The following is a 15,867-nucleotide window of genomic DNA, read 5'->3' on the forward strand; positions in this document are numbered from 1 at the left end:
CACGCCACTTACTGACGTATCAAGAGCACAGAGCCTAAATATGGCCACCCTTCATTAAGTCTCATTTCCAAGAATAGGAGGTAGACTGTGCTCTTGTAGGTATGAATAATGGAATCGGCTTCCAGGAGCTCATTTCCAGCGACCATCATGCTAAAGTATGGCCTAATGATCACACAGATAAAGTGAGAGGCTGGTATTAATGATTAATGCCCTTGGGGCTGTTTCCAGAGTTACACGGCCTCCTCTGTCAGATCTTCTGATGACTCTGTTCACTGATCACACGGCATCAGATGCATCACTTAAAACGAGGTACGCACTGACTCACCTTGTCAGGCTCTGTATTTTGTTAAGGAAATACAATATAATATCTACAAATATACACATATGAAAACACAAATACATCAATAAACACAGAAATATAATATAGGCCTATAACCTATTATTACTTGGAGCATATTCTTATTTCTGCATTATAATCCTACAACAATTATTTAAAACATCTGATTTTATCCTAATGCTATAATCTGTTTTTGACATTTACTGATTGACTGCATTAAAGTTTTTAGCTTTTAATTATTATTTGTGCATACATTTTAGAACTTAAAATTATTCTATTAAATTTCTTGTTTTAACCACTAGGTGGCATTGTGATAAAAGAAAAACAATATTGGATTTCTGCTGGTGCAACATGTTTTCATCACTAGACAATTAAGTGCTGTCAGCATCTCAACATGGAGGTACTATAGGCATTAGCTGTTAATTTCAGCAAAGAGGTGATGAGTTTTTGACAGGCTGTATTTCACAGTTAACATGTAGATGACTTGCAGTAAAATACTTACTGAGAATCAAATTATGCCTGTCTCATGTTTACCACATCACATATCACAGTTTGCCTTCCGGACACATTACTCAGCCTAGCTCTGCATCAAAGACATCTGTAACTCTGTTGATGGAGGACATGGTTTTGTGTTACATATATGCAGTGTACAGTTTCTGACAGCACGCCTTATTTGTCTGTGTGGATGGGCCATCCATCACATCATCCCACTGTAGGTCTGCTGGAATCCCATGATCCCCAAACACGGTCACTGCTCAACCATAGAATTGATCCCCCCCCCCCAGCATGCCAGCTGTTACAGTACGTGAGATGCTTCAGATCTTATTGACTGGAAGGCATGCCATTTCGCTTTCTACTGGTCTTGACTCATATTTCAGTGAGACATGGCTGAAATATTTACAGTACAGTCACATCCTGGAGATAGACTGAGCACAGAAGAGTGACCTGAACATACGCCAAATGTTTCCTTTTATCTCATCTTATGCCAGTAACAAGTTGTCATTAACCAGAATCGTACTACTGTAGATTTGGAGTCACCACACAGTATGTCCATGGTGTCATAAAAATTCAAGATGAACAGTTTGAGGTGACACTGTCCATTTCATCCTAATGTTTAACACTTTCTACTTATTTTTATGTCTGCCTTAGTAAATTCAAGTCTGAAAAATTTATATAAATTGATAGTATTTCCATTGTAGAAGAGGATCAAGTGGTCTTTCGAGCTCAACCCAAACCACAGTCAGAAAGCCATGATCTCTGCCTGTTGAGATTTTTTCTCATACAGGTCATGTGGTATTTCCAAAAGTAATTGACAGAGGTTTCTGAAGATGTTCCACCTCATCACACAAACATTTCTAACTGACTGGTGGGAATTCTCTGGTATTTAACCTCTGTGGAGTCATTAGCACCTTTAGAGCTGTTAAGGTCATATGTGAGTCCTGTTCCCCCAGACAATGATGTGTGTCAACATGAGTCAAGATGTGAATGGGTGTTAAATTGCCTGGGGAGGTGTGTCACGACTGAAAAGTAGATGGTTAGTGGTGGTGTTAGACCACCCCCTCTGTTTAGTGGTGGTCGTTTAAGTTTATACTACATAGCTTCCTTCATGCCTCTTTCAAACCATCTGACAAAGTGTCCATTGTTTTCATCTACATAACCATTGTCCTGCAAATGCAGGTGGACTTGCTGAGTCTTGTCCTGAGGAGCTGACTCTCCTGTTTTGTGCCATTCTCTTCTATTTTTTATCCAAAGTCTTGGCATTTCTAGCTGTATATGCATTAGGCTATTACTTTGTTATGCCCATGCCATAATATTTTGTCCTTAGATAGTTTCAATGTGTTCTTGGTTTGAAAAGCACAGGGATGCATTGTTTGATAATGAGTTTTTCAGATGCTCCAGTAATGTATGAAATGACAATACTGCATGATGTTACTAAATTTTGATCACTTTTTTATTTTGATATTTTGTTGTCTCCCATGAGCAACCTCAGCTATATTAGATGCAATGCTAAGTTGTTTATATGTAGTAATTTATAAAATGTTGTAAAATGTTATGTTTCTATGTTGAACATTAAATAAATCTGTAATGAGATAGAAGCAGGCTTATAGATCTCAGACTGACCCAATTGTTGATAATGTCTCCTTTCTTAGTATCTGTGCGGAACTGGCCTACATTGCATCACTGCCAAAAATGTATTTAGTTCAGGTCAAATAATCCCTCGTTCAGCCTAACTGCGTTCAAACAATATTATTGTTGTCAAACTAAATGACTGCCCAGAGACTGGATAGAAACAAATCTGCAGAAGTCCCTTGCAACAATGAAATGGAATTTGATGTTTAAATGAGATGGGTAAGAATAAATGTTGTATTTATTATCAAGTTCCACTGCTATTCATGTAACTTTTACAGTCTTTGTTAGGTTTGAGAGGGACATTTGTGTGGAGTGTCACATTGTAAAAAGTCCATGTGCAACACGTCCACAGTTGTCTTGTGCCATGTGACCAATGATGTGTTCGAAGGTCAGTTGATGCCCGTACACTTTGTAGACTCTAGACCAACAAACAGCAATGATCACACCATGAGCTCACGTTTAAAAAAGTAATTTTGTAATGTGACTGACCTGAAAGAAAAGTGAGGACTTATAATCAAAAATGAAAAGGAGAGATGAAATATTTTTTTTTCACAACATAAAACAAATTCAATGATTTCCATTAATCTCCTAAACAAAAACACAATATAAAATCATACAAGTGAACAAAAAAATATGCATTGAAAATTAACATTTTATGAGCTAAGATATAAGAATAAAGGAACTTAATTAAGACATTTTGATGACATTTATGTATATTTACACCATAATTACATTAAAGACCTAACATTTTTATATGACAGACACAGCTGTGAACCTTTACATATGTATATAGTCTTTAGATGTATTTATATATGCATAAAATGAAATATAATTGTTGTCCCATTTACAGTAATTCAAAATAGCCTGTTACTACAGTACACAGACAGTTCTGTATAGCGTACAGGTTTCAGCTAATTTTTCTGGTGAGGCAAGTAACGAGGTTGAGAGTAAACAGCACGTTTACTCAGACAATGCTGTTTGTTAAGCAGAACAACATGTAAACATTTGATTATAAAGACATGCTACCACTGTGTCGTCCTGCAGTACTGAAGCATTGTATCTGTCAATGATTTAGATGATGCAGCTCTTGTAAAGTCTCACAACAACTGAGGGACTGTTAAGACTGCAGGTCTTAGAAGAAGATGCCTACGTTCTTGTGTATTTCACTAACACTGGTTTTCACATCTTCTTATGCCATAAAATAAACAAATGAAGAAATGGCAGAACGCTAACTAACATACAGCAGATAAACTGTTGCATTGTGGACGACAAATAATCAAAGTTGCTTTAACCAACAAACATCATGTATCTTCAGCCTGTTAACCAGATACTCTTGCTGATTCTTTATCACAAGTAACAGCTGCAAAATGTGTGTCATAAAGGTATCACTGCACCCCAGAACACTGGCAACCACCACAACTGATGCTACTTGTCTTCTTTCAGGAAGTGCTGCTTCTCTTTCTTGTCCTAGGTCTTATTTTCAACATTTCTTCTTCTTGGTCGCTTTCACAATCCCTCTGAAAAAAAAAAAAAAAAAATCAAGTGTTTGATTTTAGAAACAGCTGTGCCATCATCATCAACATTGAAAGATGATAATGATATCTGGGACCCTAAGAGAAATAATTAAATGCACTTATTTTAAATCGATTTGGATGAAAACATCTGCCAAGTGAGTGTAATGTTTTGAAGCTAAGCTAAGTTAACTGGCTGCTGGTTGTAATGTTGAATTGTTGCTTTAAGTCCAGACTGAGCTCTTACCCCATTCTCCTCAGGCAGCTTGTTGCCCTTCTTCATGATCCGTGTTAAGTGGTTGCACAGAGCCACAATTCGGAATGACAGCTGTTAACAGAGAAGAGTCATGAAATCAGTCCAGACTGACATTTTTAGAGAGAATTCATTTGCCGTGTGCTCCACATGCTGCACTTTACCTTCCACCTGCGTCTGGCGTACTGTCTCTTAAAGTTCTCCAGGTTTATCACTGACAACCTCTTCACCATGGCCTGTCTGGGATTCAGAGGCTGCAGAGACACAATGATTGATGAAACAACAGAAGGAAGTATCTTTTAAGTCAAATGTTTAGTCCATACAGAGAAGATTTTGATTTTTACATTATAATCTGAGATTGAATGGAAAATAAACTGTAATTGCAGATAAATTACAACACTGAAAATTTATTTCAGTGTTTTTAATAACAAAACAAAATAAGTCAGTGTGCACATCAAACGCTAAACCAGAAAGTGTAAAGTGTGTTTATTTTTAAACAATTTTTTTCCAAAAAAGAAATTGCATTTCTAAAAATAGGCTTCTCAAAATAAATAAATAAATTCAAACATTCAAATGTACATTTGAATCTATAAAAATAATTTGGATATAAGCAAAAGTAACTTTACAAATTCCTGAATGTTTTAAAGCAAAACATCAGACAAATTAGAGACAAATCAATCAATTCAAAATTAAATTAAAATTAAAAGCATTATTGAAAAATACTGCTGTTTGATCACAGCAAAAAACAGTCAAAACTTTATCATTAGTCAAAATAGTACCAAATCAAAATCAATAAAAAAACTGTGCATAAATAAATAAAGCTTCATTTCTATATGTATATTAGCTAAAAAGAAAAACTTTTCTTTACGTTTACTAAGATTTTCTTTCTTGTTTACACAAAAAAATCAAGCAATAAATGAACTACACAGTTATATATTCAAAAGTTTGTGTTGCTGTATTAAACCTGTTGAATTCAAACAGCCTCATTTTCACAAACATATTAAGATCTTGAAGGTCAATAAAAGCGTGTCTTCATTGGTGTGTGTCAGCCAGACTCTGTGAGTGGCTGTTGGGTCTCAGGGCCCAGTTCCCCTCCACAGGACTGATGTAGCAGTTCCTTCAGGGCCTGTTTCACATCCATATTCTGACTGCAGCTGTGGATGCTGCAATTGGCTCCTTCTGGATGCAGCGAGCTCATCACCTCCTGCAGCCACTGCAGCTCAGCATTCAGCTCATGCCTCAGCGCGTCCAGCTGACTCTGCCTCTGGTCGTACTTCCCACTGATGCACTCCAGACTGGCATCTACAGCCTTCATGTCCTCCTGCAGCAGCCTTCTGGTGGCCTCTGCTTTACGAAACTCGTAGTGGATTTGGGACAGCTGCTTCCTTGCAGTCTCACTCTCCTCCTTGTACCAAGCCTCCTTGTCATTGTAGATGGAGAGCAGTGCATCTATGTCACCCTGCAGAGTGTGGTGGGCTCCGGCCACCTCTGACAACCCCGTCTCCATCAAGCTAATCTCTTCAACCACATGGGCAAAACGCTCAAAGTTGGCATATGTGTTGTTCTGAGTCATGCTGGAGTGCGACTGGATGGTGTACACCTTCAAGCGCTCCGTCTTCAGCTGCTCCACTTTCCGCTTGGCCTCAGTGGCGGCAATAGACTCCTCAAAGTGGCCACAGGACTTCAGACAGAAAGGTGGAGAGTGAGGGGGGGGACACTAAGTGAGAGGCTGTCTCATTGTCTTTGAAACACACACAGCCATGAATATCCCAGCAGGCTTGGTATTGTAGGGTTAGTGTATGACCCTGCAGCAAAAGCCATGGCAGGTAAGAGCGCCAAAAAACAGCAGACTGTTGAGCGTGTTATGTTTCCTGGCTTGATGCTTATGACTCCAAACACGATGAAGACTCCACAGTAAAACTCCATTCCCATGCATTTCAGCAGGCAGTGCTGGAGGGGTCTTCTTAAAACATTACACATTGTTAAAATGTCCATGCCATTAAAAACACAGTTAGTGAAATGTTGCTTCACGTTGAACTCTTAACATTTTCGACACAGTGTCTTTTTCTCACTGCAAAAGACAACTGTACGTGATGTGTGGAACTGAGCGTGTTGATAGGTGAAGGGGTAGACAGATACTCCCAGAGCGTGGGGTGTGGTGCAGTGATGGAAAAAAACACACTATTCACAAACTGCGATAGCACAAAGAATACGCTATTAAATTAGCGGTTGTTGATTCTAAGCCTCTGAAGCCTTCGACTCTGTTACATGTTGTTTAACAGGTTCGGTGGAGTGTTGACAACACTTACAAATAACACTAATAACATGCTTTAACACAGCATAAATTAAACACATACCTTAATCCAAGGATGGTTGAGGGCGTCTTGTATGGTCATTCGTTTTCTAAAATGAAGAAAAAGAAAAAAGAAGAAAATGCAGCTGAGTAAATACACCCAAACAACTCCATCAGTCACAGAGCATGTTGGTCAGTAATGTGAATCTCTCAGGAATACGTTCGGACCAGTGTAACATTCACGGGAGTATCTGGTTTCCTGGCGGTGCGTTTAAATGGAAACACATGTTAAGAACAAGATCATATGGTACAAAGTATTACACAAACCTTTCCATGTTCAAATAATGTTTATTTAGCTTGTGGTATTTAGATTGTTACAAATGACAGATGCTCCCAAATCCTTACTCTAGATGACTGTGGACTGGTTTGTCTTTCATTCTCATTTGAGTCAGGACTGCATATGTGATGCGTTTAGGGTCCCTTGCAGTAAAACTTCCAATGTTGGGCTTTGCATTGTAATTGTCAGATGTGACCTGTGGCCTGCAGCTATTTGCCTGAAACCTGTTCTTTTACCTTGTGTCTTTCTCCAGGAGTTGCCTGATGAAACTCTTGGCCAGCTCACTTGTGTTGCTGAAGAGCTCTTCATCAAACTCATAGTTCACAGCTGAGATGTTCCCCAGGGTTTCCTGTTTTGTGTCACCGAGGAAAGGCGACGCACCACTCAAACTAGAACAACAACAAATATTTAAACACCGGCTGAGACTCTTCTCAATAATCTTTAGATACATTAAGATTCCCTTTCATGATGATGAATCATTCCAACTTACAGTATATATGTGATAACTCCAATACTCCTGTAAAAAATAGCACAAAGTTAATCAAAACTTATGCACTTCAGCCTGTTGTATGTAAGGCAGCAGTCAGAGGTAATTAAAGGATCTTACCACATGTCTGCCTCCAATCCCAGTAGCTCATAGTTGACTATCTCTGGGGCTAAAAATAGACAGCACACATTTCTGCATCACAAACAGCACAGGCCCAAACACCAGCGCTTCTCTTCAAACATGCTGTAGTGCCACCATATCTGAATAAAAACTAACTTACCGACAAATTCAGGGGTGCCAAAAATGTTTTTGAAATCAGCCCCAGCTTCTATTCTGTGTGCCAGTCCAAAGTCTATGAGTTTAATGCGAGGTACAGAAACGTTCCTGTCGAGCAGCATTATATTTTCAGGCTAAAAAAACACAAAGCAGAGGAGGCATGTTTTTCAGATGAATCCTGGGATATCGTTATTGAGAAGTACATAAAAATACATCTAATAATAAAAGTTACCTGATAAAAGACACCTTTTGTGTAAGCATTAAGGAAGAATATTACAATGGTTACAGTCACATCTTGAAAAATGTGCATATTTGCTTTTGTGCCAGGAGTTAGATAAAACACAACATCAATATGATGCTCCCAGTAGCAGCCAGCTAACTAACTGGAGCTTAACAAAAGACTGAAAATGGACAAACAGCTAACAAAAAACAAGAAAAACAAAAATATATACAAAGCTAAGCTAGGCTAATCCACAGTATAACTTTTTTAATGCCCCCAGATGTCCAAGTGTAAAAATAAAGTGAGAGTGGTACGAATCTACTCATCTAACTCACTGCAAGAAGGTAAATAGATAAGTTCAGACCTTACTGGGTGCACTGCTCTATCATTGTCACAAGTCCATATAAGGGTCAAAAACAGTGAGCAGTAGAAAACCAGCACAATGATTTTCAAAGTGCAGTGTGGGTGAAACTGAAAAGATAACCTTGTGGTGGCTATCTGAGAGTCCAGACCTCAGCCAGAGAAAATAGGAAGGTAGTATGATTCAGAGAAGTGAGAGTCTACTACCACATATATTAGACACCAGGTATTTCACATAAAAATAGTTGCTGTTAAAAACAATTTCACTTCCAACAAGAGTCAAATTTTGTTTTGCAATCAGTGATCAGAAGAAGCATGTTGTACCTTTAAATCAAAATGTGCAATTCTCTTGGAATGGAGGTACTGAACTCCATCTAGGACCTGTTTGATAAACTGAGTGGCCTCCTCCTCACTGAGAGACTCTTTCTGAGCCAAGAAATCAAACAGCTCTCCTCCAGAGACCCTGCAACACACACACACACACACACACACACACACACACACACACACACACACACACACACACACACACACACACACACACACACACACACACACACACACAGTGACTCATCCTGTGGGGTTAAATGACCTTAGATATATTTGTCCTTATGAATCATTTTGTTTCTCTATAAACTTGTTATAAAGCTGCCAATGATGGCTGCCAGTGTCCTTTGACTAGCTGGAAGCCTATAGGCATCATGTACTTCTACATTCATACAAAAACAACATAACAGACTGAATGACACACGGTGTGATTCTGCATCTAACAGAATGTGAGTCAGTTCACCTCGGCTTTGACTGTACCGAGCTTTCAATTAGACCTAATTAGGCCTTTCATGTTCCCAGGCACTCGCTGAGTGCAGGCCTTCTGAGGCCTCTTTTCAACTCAAGCATTATAAAATCTGTGAGAAACATTTAGTTCTTTCTGACACATGTAATCCTGGGAAAAAGGTTTTCAGCAAACACAGGTTTAACAAACTGCACACACAAATCACAACATGGACATGACTTTCATCAATATCTGAAACATTACATAGGCGGCACTTACATGATGGTTTTCTTATTACAATGGCAAAACAAAACATCAACTCAGTAGAAACTTAAAATAAAGATTCTAGGGAGATATTTGGGTGTTTTCATATATTAAACTGACGTAATTTGGCAAGGATGAATGGATTCTGTTCAAATAATGTTTTATTGAATCTAGCAGTGACTCACAGTTCGAGGATAAGCACTACATCTGTGCGGCTCTCGTACACATCGTGCAGCGCAACAATGTTGGGGTGCTGGAGCTCCTGCAGAATGCCCACTTCCCTCTCAATCTCTTCTCTTCTTACACCTCGCCGGCTGACCCGACTCTGACGCTTCTTGATGAACTTGGCTGCATATTGGGTGCCTGTGCTCTTCTCTATGCAGCGCCTGACAATAGCAAACTGCCCACTGCAGGCATAAAAGAAAGAAACAGACACTGACATTACTTAAAGCTATTAATACTGTGTTTACTGCCAAACAATGTAAAAACAAAAGTTAGAAAACTATTGTAAATGACAGGCTATATCTATGGGTAAAGAGAGATTTCAGGGAGGAAGCCATCTGTCACAGTGAGATGAAATATTGTGGTGTAGCCCTGCACTTCCTGTTTCCTAACCAGAGAAAAGACAGGCCAGCAGTGTGAAAAGGGCTGCTGTCCTCCCACTCCAGCCACCTCCCTGCCAAATTTCTAGCCATCCTCAAGTTATCAGCCCACTGAAAAAATCCCAAAAACTCATTTCACAACAGAGCAGCGGCTTAGAGAAATTCTCTTCATTGTTTCGTGTTTCACTGTGCTTTTGTGCTCTGTGTTACAGCCGCTACAGTGAGTTTACATGCTGAGATACGCTGACAAATCATGATCAGTTTTTAGTTTTAAAAGACTAATGTGGAACCACCAGAAACCCATATGTAAACTTTTTCTTCACTGACACTGGCCCCTAACATAACTATAGAGTAATTGTCTTCACAATTGGCCCACTGGCAGACTGAAAAAAGAAGTGTGAAACCATGTTCCAGCATTGTGATCCGCTTAAATATATGTGGTTTTTATGCATGACTTTATTATCAGACAAGCACATGTACTGTAATCTCAGATCTCAGGAAGCCTAATGCCACACCTGCTGCTTTACACGTGTTCCTGCTGTGGGCTGACTTACCCACTCTATACATTCACACTGTGAGAACAAGCCTCTTAGTCACTGAACCATCACCAACTGGCAAAATAAAGACGTGAGGGTGAGTGTGTAAGCTGGACATTATCTTTGACAGGACAGAAGAGGATTATTCAGTCAAATATTCACACAAGGTGGTTGGATTAAATATATCAAAGCTAGTGGACTTATGAATTTACATATACTGCAATGCAGCACAAAGATCTTGTATGTTCAGATGTTGTGAAAGAACACAGAAAGAGGACAGATAACAAGTGGCAGGCGTTTCATATGTTTCGGCCATAACTGTCCACACAAAGATTCCAGGGCGACTGTGAGAGGCTGTCCAGTCTGTGTCCACTATCATCAGGGTGTCTGGCCGGCTAAGAATAGCCCTGCTCACAGACTCATTCTCCACCTGGCACTTCGTTGCTGCTGTTGTGGAGAAGGAAAGGGGCCTAATGAGTCAGAAGAGTGGAAATCAGGAGCTGCATCAAACAGACACGAGGCATATAGATACTAACTGTGCTCCTCAGACATTCACCTTACACTTGTACTTTCAAGCGCCAACTAATCGCAAAGCAAATAATTGAATCAAATACAAATATAATCATCTCTGAGCCAGTTTTCTCTATTGAGGCACACCCTGTCTTGTACTTACTCTGTTCTAGAAATCACATCTGGGAGCAGCTCCATGGAAGACACTAAGCCTACTATTAAATTTGTCTTCCTCAAAAACAACAAAACAAGAGTTAGTGAGATGTCATTTTATCACACATCCAGATTCTTAATGGCTATTCAACTGGAAGAACAACTTCTCATTATTATTATTATTATTATTATTATTATTATTATTAAATCTTGCAACACTGAAATATACACTAACACACTAAAATATATGTCCAAGAAATGCGCGCTTACTGTACTGAACGCTGAATAGTTTAGCATCTAATTATAGCTTCCAGGTTCTGGAGCGGTATCTATTTAACCACATGCCTCAGGTAGTGTCACAGCAAGAAAAACACTGTCAAGATCAAATTCCAGTTCAAACATGTCCAAGCAGAGAAGGCATGAGAAAAGGAGAGAGAAAGTGTGATGAGGTGTACACTGCAACAGTGGTCAGTCTCATACACACATGTTGCAAAAGAAAAGTGAAAACAGGGCATGTAGGATGATGAAGCAAAGTAACAGGAAATCTCAAGATGCTGAAAGTCTGATCCTCTTATGATTATAATAATGTGTCAACAGAGGGGGATACACGGCACTCAGTGAAAACAGACGTCAAGTACCCTGAGGAGAGAAACAGTCACATGTCACGAGCACCAACAGAGTGATTTGCCTGTTAAGCCGAAGAGGATAATGACAATATCCGCTCATGTTTGGTGGCTGTAGCCCAAAAGAAAGAAAGCATACAACACAAACACTGGTGGAGGGGTTTTACTTTAGTATTGTTAAGCAGTAAGTGTAGAGTAACAAGCTGGAAGGGCAGTGATGCTGGGTGTGGTATTCCACAACGGGCCAGGCGTGCCGGCTGTCTTAACTCTAAGCCGGCCAGTGGGACTGAAAGTACCATCTCTCTACAGAGTTTCCACTTCCAACAGCTGAAGGTCATTATTCACAGCCAAGTTTGAAGGAATGCTGGGACAAGTGGCGCCGGCCCAATATTTAAACTGATTTCTAAATTGAACAACCTCTGGGGCAGCATGTCAAAGGAAGCCAGATTAATTATTGACCAAGCCCTGTCCCTAACCAACCCCTACCATCTGTAAATCAAATGTGAAGGAAAAGCTGAAGAAGCAGCTCAAATCATGAAAAATATTACTCATCATTGCAGAAAATCTAATTTTGGTTCTATTATTTAGTATAACTAATGTGTGATAACCCAAATGCACATTTTACCTGCCACTTTACATGCTATTAATATGAAATAACTAAACTATTATGCCTATGAAAAATCAGATTGGTTTTAAAATGATACTGCGATGTCACCAAAGCATCTGAGAAGTAGCAGGGCTGTATGACCTCTGTCAAACAGGAACTCCGGGAATGTCCAAAGGGTCAGCATGGAGTTCTCTCTGCCAGACTGCACTGAATAAACACATTTTTCAGCCGCTCAACAGCAGAAACGTGTGATGCTCTGAGCTGACCGCATACGCATTCCTGTCCTGCTTCTTGTACATGTATGCCTAGTGTCTGTGCTCCAGATACACCTCAACGCATCTAGTGTTTGTTTTCTGCTGCTATCTGCTCACCATCCTCCTACTTCTGCAAACTGAAAACATTTCCCTTATTCATTTCCTTCTTTGTGAATTTGCCTGGTATTTCTAGAAATACAAAAACACAGCAGTACCCAGAATTTGTAATACACTTTGCATATGAGTTGAGGTGTGATGTGACCTTTTCACTGTTCCTGCTATTGATATTTGAGTTGCTAATAAGTAACAAGGGTCTATAGCCACGGTAACAGCTGGGTGGGATTATACTTTAGGATGGTGTCTTTTAAGCTAAATACTAACACACTCAATATGCTCACAATTCAGGAATGTGGCTTTGAGGATGATGTGTGTTTAAATCTAGTCATGAAACAAAAAAACAAAAAATAAAACAATGTGAAATATAAAGGAGTCACCATAGTGTCATATCCACTATGACGTAGACAAAGTGCTGCGTTTACAGATTTCAAAATCTGAAGGAAGTTTACAAGCCCTTTATTGTTGTTCAGGCATGCAAAGACAATGGCGCTTCCTTTCCAACAGTGCATCCTGTAAATTGTTGTTGTCACTTAACAATGACTAGACAAAGATGTTTTTTCATTCAAGTATTTCTTGTCCACCAGAGTATCAGCTTTTAAATAAAGGTAGTAGTTAAGGTATAAAACCTCAGCTGACAAAAACATGCAATGAATCTATTGTTGGCAGGTAGCACTCATATAGTCCACCATCTATCAGCCCCGACATTCTTTTTCACAGCCCTGCCTTGACAGTTACGTGCTTAACAGCTCATTATGGTCTCCCCAGTTGCGTGGGCGAACCAGCAGCAGCTGTGACTTCACACTATGCCACTTCCTATTCGATGTCATCATCAGTTTTGCCACACAGATGGTGAGAGAGGTACAGATGTCAGTAAATGCCCCACGTATCAAGCAGAAGGTTGTTTCACAGACAGGTTTACTCCAAACTCTGTCAGTAGTGGAAAGAAACATTGAGTACAACTGCGTGGGGCCCTGTGACATTAAAATCCGTCAACAGAGGGACGTATGATTAATTGACTTTCCCGGAGCAAATGGCTCAAGAGTTCCATAGAGCATAGAAAACATTAAATACTCCACACTGATCCGTTTGTGGCCCCCTTCATCAAAAGTACCCACTCTCCTGAGAGAGCGGTGAGTTATAGTTCCACTGCGGTGTACACTGAAGAAGGCGTGAACCCATGAGTCTCTCCAAGCCGTGGGCGCTATGGCCTGCATCCTCCAAAACTCACCCGAAGGCTGTCGCAACAAGACAACAGAACTATGAGCTAAAGGTCCAGCTGACGTTTTAATGATCATATTCTCAGACAGAGTTTGTAAGTGAAGGGAAAAAAATCTTCTTTCTAGTTTCAGTTGCAAACATCTGTAGCTAATAACCACAGTAGCTGTGGGTTTCTGTTTTTTCTGGTTAGTATTACTCACCAGTTATTAGTATTACTCACCCTTATCAATAAATGCTTTGTTATTTATTCATGTTATTGATACCTTATAAACCTTTAATAAAAATGATATTGATACCATGATTTTCAGAAGGAATCACACAATAAAATACAGTAAGTGTGTAAATTCTGGATATAAAAACATCTTTCTGAAAGGATGTAAATGTAGCTGGAGCACCCATTACAAGACCACGTCTTGATTTCTGCTGGCAGGGCGTGACACCAGAGGTGTGTGGCCAGTAAAGACTGGGACGTAGTGAATATTTCAACTAGTGATGAAAGGTTATACAGGTCAGACGATTTCCCTTGACAGCCTCTTTATCTGTTAACAACTGGTACACATGCCCAAACTGTCCTTCCGTGCAAAATGAATTAGTAGCTTCCGCAATCTATACTGCAGTCTGCCGACTTCCTTTAATGTATTTCCCCCCTGGGACTCAGTTTCCTTTATGCCTTCTCAGTATAGGATTGATTAACACTCCTCCTTAACATTCAGCTTTTAACACACTGATCCACCCAGTGTCAACTTTCGCAAAGAAAAAAAAAGTTTGCCTTTCCTCCTGTTCTGCTGAACATGTTATGCCCAGACTGAGCTTGTTTTCCTAGTGTTCACTGTTCAACCTTTATCACTTGCTGTAAACTTGAACCTACTTTTACACAGCAACACTCCCTTTTTCAAGCTTAAACAGGCCAGCTGTTGGAATGCCTAAGTACACGTAGGACCATTGCTTCAAGAAGCATGCAGGGGTTGCCTTAATCATACATTAAGTCACAAAGAGTGAGGAGGATCATTTTTTTGGAAGATGGAATAAAATATCTGGCCCCGTTTCATGAACCAGCTCTGGGAAGGACTTACCTTCCTAGTTCGTCTCCGAGTTGATAGAAATCATCCACATTCTGTTGCTTGAATACTGCCATGCCAGGTGTCTTCATTGATGTAGTTTATCTATGTCCAGCAGTCTCCTTCCTTTCCTCCAGAAGTCCAACCCTGCAGTTCACAGAGGTGTTCCTGTTGATTCCAGAGTGAAGCAGTGAAAATGTTTACTACATGTTCCAGCTTGTAGCCTAAAAGCATTTCTTCTGAGTTGTACCTCTTTTCACCTTGCTGTTGAGAAAGCCTAAAAATTCAAACTTGAGCAGTGGAGGAAATAAAGAGTACACTTCACAAATAAATGCTTATTATTGGCTTTAAAATTTAAAGTACAGCTCATGCAGCTGTGCCAGTGAGGGCACGGGGTAATATAACAGTGTTTAGTTCCTGTGTTATAACAGGATTACAAATAATAAGAACATTTTCATTAATTTGGGCAGCGTATCTGTGAAGTTTGCCTGTTGTGAAACGCTTTGCATGACAAATGTTTACACTGGCAGCAACATAAGCTTTGCAACTATTCAAAATAACAGTTTCACTGCCATGAAGTAGAACTTACAAATAAAACAGTAATTTGTTGTGAAGTTGAGATACAAAAAATGTGAAGACAGAGACACAAACTGAAATACAAACACCTTATGTAAAGTTTCATGTCACACACTGAAGTGGCTCCACACACTGCCTGCAGTTAAAACTTCTCTTACCTTCTCTAACTTGCAGAGTTGATGATGAAGTTAGATCAGTTCCCACGTCTAATAGAGCTACACCGGTGTCCTCATAGCTGCAGCTTGGTTACAAAACTGCTCCTTTATCGCCTCTGCTGTGTTTTGTCACTTACCGCAGCACCATCAGGCTTTTTGAGTCCGCACAAGTCCCTCCCCCTGATGGCTCTATTTTGAAACTACAGCATGAGTGCAGC

At 39.8% G+C, this 15,867-nt stretch overlaps 1 protein-coding gene across 2 annotated transcripts; it reads right to left on the minus strand.

Annotated features, from left to right (window-relative positions):
* Positions 1–2,678: 2,678 nt before the first annotated feature.
* dapk2b (death-associated protein kinase 2b) lies at positions 2,679–15,804 on the minus strand. 2 transcript variants are annotated; one of them, XM_026310538.1, is made up of 12 exons: positions 15,653–15,801; positions 14,934–15,086; positions 9,426–9,647; positions 8,529–8,667; positions 7,629–7,758; positions 7,469–7,517; positions 7,352–7,378; positions 7,098–7,250; positions 6,589–6,634; positions 4,396–4,485; positions 4,226–4,306; positions 2,679–3,984 (listed from the first exon to the last, which is right to left on the minus strand). In XM_026310538.1, exons 2-12 carry the CDS (start codon positions 15,008–15,010, stop codon positions 3,907–3,909), a joined length of 1,092 nt encoding a protein of 363 aa, XP_026166323.1. In that variant the 5' UTR covers positions 15,011–15,086; positions 15,653–15,801; the 3' UTR covers positions 2,679–3,906. The 2 variants fall into 2 exon arrangements, with proteins under 2 accessions (XP_026166323.1, XP_026166322.1); XM_026310537.2 differs by lacking the exons at positions 2,679–3,984; positions 4,226–4,306; positions 4,396–4,485 and adding an exon at positions 5,037–5,912 and having other exon boundaries at positions 15,653–15,804.
* Between the last annotated feature and the right edge of the window lie 63 nt (positions 15,805–15,867).

The sequence above is a fragment of the Mastacembelus armatus genome, chromosome 6 (assembly GCF_900324485.2).
Source record: "Mastacembelus armatus chromosome 6, fMasArm1.2, whole genome shotgun sequence".
NCBI lineage: Eukaryota > Metazoa > Chordata > Actinopteri > Synbranchiformes > Mastacembelidae > Mastacembelus > Mastacembelus armatus.

What these genes read in the sequence shown, in the direction of transcription:
- dapk2b (XM_026310537.2), bottom strand. Translation starts at nt 15,010, where the DNA reads ATGAAGACACCTGGCATGGCAGTATTCAAGCAACAGAATGTGGATGAT. An exon ending in GTAGTGCTTATCCTCGAACT is followed by an intron (nt 8,668 to 9,425) that starts GTGAGTCACTGC and finishes TGTGTGTTGCAG; the next exon opens with GGTCTCTGGAGGAGAGCTGT. An exon ending in CTCCTGGAGAAAGACACAAG is followed by an intron (nt 6,635 to 7,097) that starts GTAAAAGAACAG and finishes TCTTCATTTTAG; the next exon opens with AAAACGAATGACCATACAAG.